The sequence below is a fragment of the Anolis sagrei genome, chromosome 6 (genome assembly GCF_037176765.1).
Source record: "Anolis sagrei isolate rAnoSag1 chromosome 6, rAnoSag1.mat, whole genome shotgun sequence".
NCBI lineage: Eukaryota > Metazoa > Chordata > Lepidosauria > Squamata > Dactyloidae > Anolis > Anolis sagrei.
This window is the reverse complement of record NC_090026.1, coordinates 56,274,184-56,281,470: the sequence shown is the minus strand read 5'-3', so window position 1 is coordinate 56,281,470 and position 7,287 is coordinate 56,274,184. Positions and strand designations below refer to the sequence as shown.

Here is a 7,287-nt window from a genome sequence, read left to right as displayed (position 1 = left end):
TGGAGGATGGACTGGTTGGATCTTCTCGCAGTCCAAGGCACTCTCAGCACTTTCCTCCAACACCACAGCTCAAAAGCATCGATCTTCCTTCGCTCAGCCTTCCCTAAGGTCCAGCTCTCACATCCGTAGGTTACTACAGGGAATACCATGGCTTTGACTAGGCGGATCTTTGTTGCCAGTCTGATGTCTCTACTCTTTACTATTTTATCGAGACTGGACATTGCTCTCCTCCCAAGAAGTAAGCGTCTTCTGATTTCCTGGCTACAGTCTGCATCTGCAGTAATCTTTGCACCTAGAAATACAAAGTCTGTCACAGCCTCCACGGTTTCTCCCTCTATTTTCCAGTTGTCAATCATTCTTGTTGCCATAATCTTGGTTTTTTTGACGTTTAGCTGCAACCCGGCTTTTGCGCTTTCTTCTTTCACTGATCCATTTAGGTATATATATTAGTCACTATATAAAAGTTGTAATGCTAAACACCAGATGGTCATTTCATAAACTTTCATAACTTCATAGTTCTCGCTCTCTGCATTAAACATTAATAATTTTCACATATATGTGCTTCATCTTGCAGTGAACTAATGATAGGCTGCACACGTTTTGCTGCTGTTTTCAAATTATTTAATATGAAAAGGACAAAAAGCCATTCTCATAACTGTAGGCTATACATCATAATTTGTGTACACAAATAAAAACCAGTCCTTCAAAATGTACTGAAAGAAATTCAGAGATAAACACAAACTGTGGACATTTATACAACCTTTGTATATATTTTTCTTTGACTTGAGAGCACTCTTTGAAATTACATGGGTGAGCAGAATAATTCCCAAGATAAACTAAGTGCACAACCTGTAGGGAGACTTTTGTGTTGAGACTGCCCTCTTGTGTTTTGGTATTATAAGATCTGCGAGGAAGACTCACTGGAAAGGGTTCTTCAGTTTCAAGCCAACTGATGTATGACATCAAATGCAGTTTTGCAAATGCAAAGACAGTCTTGTTGCTACTTTTGAACACTGATTAGTAGTCATAAAGAGAAAAAAAAAGAAATGCTAGCACAAGTCATAATGATCAGGTTGTAAAAAATAAATAATTAATTGTATCCCACTGGAAGGTCAAGACAGCAATTCTTTTTTTTATTACAGTCCCCAAGCCATTTGGTGGTAATAGTTGTTTGCTTTAGCCAGAACTATTTAGAACAAACGATAAAACCAACTCAATCAAAGTGCCATTTGAAATACGTTGCCGTAAGGGAGGATGTCAATGTCTCTCTTAAAGCAATTCTTTCTTTTAAAATGGTATACAAAACTAACCAGCCAGTTTTAAAATCTACTAAATTATAACAAACTGTATTTAATAAAATATAATACAGTTTACAAACAGTAACTACATTTCAAGATTTAGTCCCAAATATTGGAATAACTTAAGAGATGGACTGCAGCTCACAAAACAATACATCTTTGGTGGTTGGGTGCCAAGAGAAACAGGGAAACACAAATAATCTTGTCATGATCTGTAAATGACCACAAACGTTTGGGAAAATATTAACCACCTTTGTCAAAACAAAATATTTTACAACTGTCCAGCACACTGTAGATACAGAGTGTTTCTTCGGCCCCTAAAGATAATGATGTTGGAAGCAGACTTGATTTTCTCTCTTAGAAAAAGGGGTTGGGTGGCAAGACAACAACTCATTCATCCAGGGCTAGACACATTAGAGAGCAACCAAAGGAAAAAAAACCTTTGTATTGTACTGTTTTCTACAAATGCCTATAGCTTAAATTTCTTTCCTTCCCCTCTCAGTACAAGGACTATTTAAATGTAGGTGTCTAAATCCAATTCTCCCTATAAGAATGGTATATAGCAAATGTCCAGTTTTTACATGAGAATGAATGTGAGCAAGGGACCATTCTCTGAACTTTATAGTTTCTCAGCTACTTTCCTCTTCCAATACAGAAAATTGCCTCATAGCAGTTCATTTCAGAGATGAAGTTTATGAGGTTAATTTTTCATGCCAATTTAATGTCCAACGTTACCCACCTAACCATTCTGCAGCGAAAATAAAATCACATCCCATTCATTTTATCCAATTAGGGCTGATTAAAGTTTACAAGTACATAGTGCTTCCACCAAGTGGCTAAGTTGGCCATTTGTGAGTATTATAGGCCCATGGCTATACATCAGACATTACAAATTCCAGTGTTTCCTGAAGGATGTGGCAGGTGTGATGTCCATCTACTAAAATGTTTACTTCAGACAAATGTATTAGGAATGGGCAAATCGGCCCTCCAGGTGTTTTGGACTTCAACTCCCACAATTCCTAACAGCTGCCATGTCCAAAACACCTGGAAGGCCGATGTTTGCCCATGCCTGTCTTAGCTATTCTCTTCATACACAAGAACAATTACTCATCTTCTCTAGATCAGCATGGAAAAGCATCATTTAAAAACATGGTTACATGAGAATTTGTATTCCTTCATGCTGTGTTGCTTCTGGCATAGGCAGAAAAGGGAGGGGGTTGTTTATCAGTGGGGGGAAAAGCCAGAACTTCAGAAAGCTCAGCTTTGTTCCACTGTAAATCTTTCCACAACATCATTTTCATGCCTCATGTGTTAATATGCTCCGGAAGAGAACAAAAACAATGATAAATCATTTTATTGCAATGGATCATCATCAGGATGCTGTCTCTGGACTTAGCACTGAAGTCTGAGGATGGTGTACGTTTGATGGTGGTGTAATTGGCAGTTTCTTTATATCTTTTCTTTTTTTGCCACCTCATTTAATGATTTGTTCCTGCAATGCAGATTGTGTGTTTCCTATTCTGGTCTTTCCTGCAGAGGTTGAGAGAAATGTGTTTTCTTCAAAAAGACCCATACGTTCCAGCAAATAACAAGTCCCCCTTAGATCTGGGTAACTACAAAAATACTACAGATAGGTAAACGGCAAATCCAATTTGCTACAGAGCTCCACAGAAAGGACTTCCATTATTTGTTTCTGAATTAAGGCTTTGCCAAGTATATAGTACCATTTTTAAGGAAGGTGCTGCACTCCTTTTGTGGGTGGTCCTGCTACAACATGGAACAGTACAATGCATCAGTTATCTTCATGGGCAAAATAGTATCTAACAGGTGGCCCTGGCAAGTCTTCATCACCATCCGTTTCTGGAGCAAAGGACACTGTCAGGTCCACATATTTCTTATTTGCTGCTGGTTTCACAAGCTTTTGCATCCTACAAAACAGGATTGAAAAATGAAACAACAGAAAATACATAAAAAGAACCAAGTTTCCCTAAGGACTAGGAACAAACACAAGTCACTTAAACAAACAACAACAGCACAATCACTATGGAATCAAACAAATCATTATAAGCAACTATGGCAATTATCAATTAAATCAACATTTAAATATATTAATTAATGTTAAAGGACTAAATACACCAGCCTTCTAATCAAGGGAAGGCATTTATAACCCTTTAGGTAGATCAATTCTATCAGGAAAAAGTTAGAGATAGCTAGGAACTAATTTTCCAGACCGGACTTGCTGCTGTTTTAAATCATCATATGAATTTTGAAATTTCTCTGTGTTTCGTTAGTCTGAATTTATTTGAATATCTGCAGAAGTGACTAGGGCCAGCAATAATGCAAGACCCGACTAGCAAAACAAGAGAAAACAATTTTAAATGATCCCTAATTCAGTGTCATTTGGGCCCCTTTTTATCTCCTGCCATAAAAGCAACACTAAACAGGTCAACAGAAAGATCTCCCCCATTTAAGAGCTGATCTTCAGTGATAAGTGTCATGCATCAAAAAGGTTCTCATAAGAAACTTGTTACTTATGATCTAGCACTTTGCACACCATTCTCAAATTTTAAACAATCCAACTTATATAACAGAATTCTGACCTAGACTGTGCCACCTTAATATCTAGTAAATACTCACGTCAACTTTAATCTTTTAACATGACCTGGCATTACAGGCACATAGAGCATTTTAACTCCTTGCACCACCATTGTGGGCTCAATTCCATATTTTTCCTGTAACACACAAACATACAATTATTTTGAGTTGTTCTATACACAAAATGAACTAATTAGAAGAAATGAGAACAAGACACTGCAATAGTATGTTCCCCAACTTTGTCTGTAGTAGAGGTGAAATGTCTTACTTTGACAGCATTGATGAAATCCAACAACGTGAAATCTTCTTTCCCATAAACAGTCCATCTATCCCAGATGGTAAATGATATTCCATTTCTGTAACACAACAAGAATGTAAAACCAATTTGTAGCCAAAACTTCTTGTTGTAACACATTTCATATTACCAAGAAATACATGATGAGACTGTTTTATTGTTTCAATGATTGTTTTATTGCTTATGGATGTATTGTTTTAATTTAATTTATGTTTAATTGTATTGTATAGTTGTAATTCTTTGTACTGGCATTGAATTTTTGCTATTACTTGGTGTGTAAACTGCTTATTACTTGGTGTGTAAACTGCTTGTAAATATAAATAAATAAATACATTAATACAATAACTAAGTGATAAAGGAAGGCTTCCAAATGTGACAAAAAGTCACAAATATGACTTGCCTGTGAATTCCCATGAAAAGAAAGCAACTGACATATTAACTTGAATCCTGCCTGGAGAGAAAAGGAGGAGCTATTTTCATGGTATCAGTGCCTCTGACTATGTTGGTGAAGGAAATAAGAAGCTCTAAGCATTTCTTAAAGACTATCCAGTATTTTTCGGTATAGAAAATGCACAACATGTTAGCACGAGCTTGACACCTTGTTAAAATATACACTTAAATCTATTTACCTTATTTCTGTTTTTCTCACTTCAGCTGTTTCTGTGAAGACAATGATTGGAATGGCCAAGTTGAAGAAACAGTTCTTGTAGGCTTGGAAAGGGTAGCCACCCACTACTTTGATCAATTCCAAAGCAACCTGAAGGAGGAAATGTACACAACTAAACATTTTGAAATACCTTATATCGCAAGTATACTGAAGTATTCTGAACTATGTACCATGCAACATGATCTACAGGCTACAAATGGCATAAAATCAGCTTGTATAAAGGAATTGGAAATCCTATCAAACTTGAGCCGAAAATAGTGCTGTGTCTCAGAAGAGTTCCCAGGCAAAACTGTATCAAATGTTTCCATTTGCTCAGTCATAATGTAATTATTGGATTTCTTGCAGCTCCTACTTTCAACACAAGACGAAATCTGTACCCAAAGCCAGATGAATATTCAGATGAATATTATGACTAGACAGCCACAAATCCCAAATGGATCTTATAGCAAGCTGCTCACTGCAGCGTTTATATTACAGCAAGAAAGTCATGCTTGGCCTCAGGAAAACTGACTATTCTCTATTTATTAACAGCTACCTGTATTTACTTGAGTATAATGTGCCATCGAATGTAATACACACCTCAATTTTGAAGGTGCACATTAAAAAAAATAGATTTGCTCTTGAATGTAATACACTCAACAGCATAGTCGTAGCTCATCAGGGAGGGAGGCAGCATGAATGAGGCCACTTGGCCGAGGCTGATGAATTTAGCAGCCTCATAGGATTCCCAAATGGCTTAATTCACGAGGACTGGACTGAGGGGGAGGTTTTGACAGCTTTGTGAATTACGCCATTGACACCTTGTTAAAATATACGCTTAGATCCACATGGGTTTTGGGAGCCACATGGGACTGAGTCTCATTATGATTCGAGGATTTTTAATTAGCAGAATAAGCTTTCCTACCTACAACTTTTAGTCAATTGAGACCTAAACAGAGAGGCTATCTATCAATTTATCTGAAACATTTCTGTATTGCCTCCCAGTTCACAAAAGCTCCCAATTAAAAAAAATACAAAGAAAAACATATTTAAATCACAAAACTTCTAAAAGTAATCTAAAATACAGCATTGTTGTTGTTGTTCATTCGTTCAGTCGTCTCCGACTCTTCGTGACCTCATGGACCAGCCCACGCCAGAGCTCCCTGTCGGCCATCACCACCCCCAGCTCCTTCCAGGTCAGTCCAGTCACTTCAAGGATGCCATCCATCCATCTTGCCCTTGGTCGGCCCCTCTTCATACATAGATAATATTTTTATGTTCAAGAAAGAAAAAAGAAGTCTCATTCACTCACCAACCCAGACACAGCTGCTGTAGAAGTTGCAATGGCTGGAATAATCTTTCCAGCGATCCGTTTTGTTTTGAATCTATCTGCTGGCTCTATATTGTACATTCTGGCTCTCAGATTGGAAGCTGCTGTTATGAAGTCTATGTGACCATTACTGTCATCATCCTTCTCAAAAGAAAGCTCTTTCATTTGTAAGTCATCTGTTCAGGAACAAAAAAATCACTGTTCAGAATAGGGGTTCCTAGTAGGCCTGTTCAATGCATGGTTCTAAATGGTTCTAAAGTATTTACAAAACTAAACATCTGGTGGTGAAAATTTCAGAACTCTAAGAAAACTCTCAAAATTTCATTATAAATGGAAGTTCCTAATTGGTTCTGTCATAAGAATCGCCAATAATGAAATAATAATTAAATTTTGAAAGTTTTCTTAGAGTTCTGAAATTTTCACCACCAGAATTTTAGTTTTGTAAGTACTTTAGAACCATTTAGAACCATGCATTGAACAGGCCTAGTTCCTAGCCATATTATTGAGTTTACTGTAAGACTTATTTATTTATGGCTTTTATATCCCATCCTTTCTCAACCTCCACAGAGGGACTCAGGACGGCTAACAAAGTGGCACCCCAAGGCGCCCACATCAAAACATAAATATACAATTAACAGCAATGTAATAATAACAACAATATAAAGCAGTATAAACAGTATAAAACCGTATAAACAATATAAAAACAGACAACAAATAGTCAGTGGTCACTGATTTAAATCATTATCCAAGGGCAGTCCATCAGTTCTAAATAAGTCAACATGCCTTATTAACTTGATTTTGTCTTCCTTAAAGGAGCCGGAATATTTTACTTGCAAGTATTATTGACCCATGATACTATTAGAAATGAATAAAGGGATCATAATGAAACAAACCAGAGCCAGTTTGGTATTCATTTTTTTTTTTTTAAAAATGGATCTTTTGTTGCTGTATTTATTTTATGGTTTAAGTGTTGTTGAAGGCTTTCATGGCTGGAATCACTGGGTTGTTTAAACTTTTTTGTATGGCCATGCTCCAGAAGCATTCTCTCCTGACGTTTCACCTGCATCTATGGCAGGCATCCTCAGAGGTGAGGTCTCTTGGAAACTAGGAAAATGGGGTTTAT

At 36.9% G+C, this 7,287-nt stretch overlaps 1 protein-coding gene across 1 annotated transcript in view; it reads right to left on the bottom strand.

Moving 5' to 3' along the window:
* Window positions 1–598: 598 nt before the first annotated feature.
* The window catches only part of UBA6 (ubiquitin like modifier activating enzyme 6), a 55,963-nt gene continuing 49,274 nt past the window's right edge, over window positions 599–7,287 (bottom strand). The window contains exons 29-33 of the mRNA XM_060781400.2: window positions 6,147–6,340; window positions 4,818–4,945; window positions 4,162–4,249; window positions 3,936–4,030; window positions 599–3,226 (exon numbers count right to left, since the gene is read on the bottom strand). Of these exons, the coding sequence (XP_060637383.2) occupies window positions 3,091–3,226; window positions 3,936–4,030; window positions 4,162–4,249; window positions 4,818–4,945; window positions 6,147–6,340 (641 nt within the window). The 3' untranslated portion in view covers window positions 599–3,090. The remainder of the gene's footprint in view (window positions 3,227–3,935; window positions 4,031–4,161; window positions 4,250–4,817; window positions 4,946–6,146; window positions 6,341–7,287) is intronic.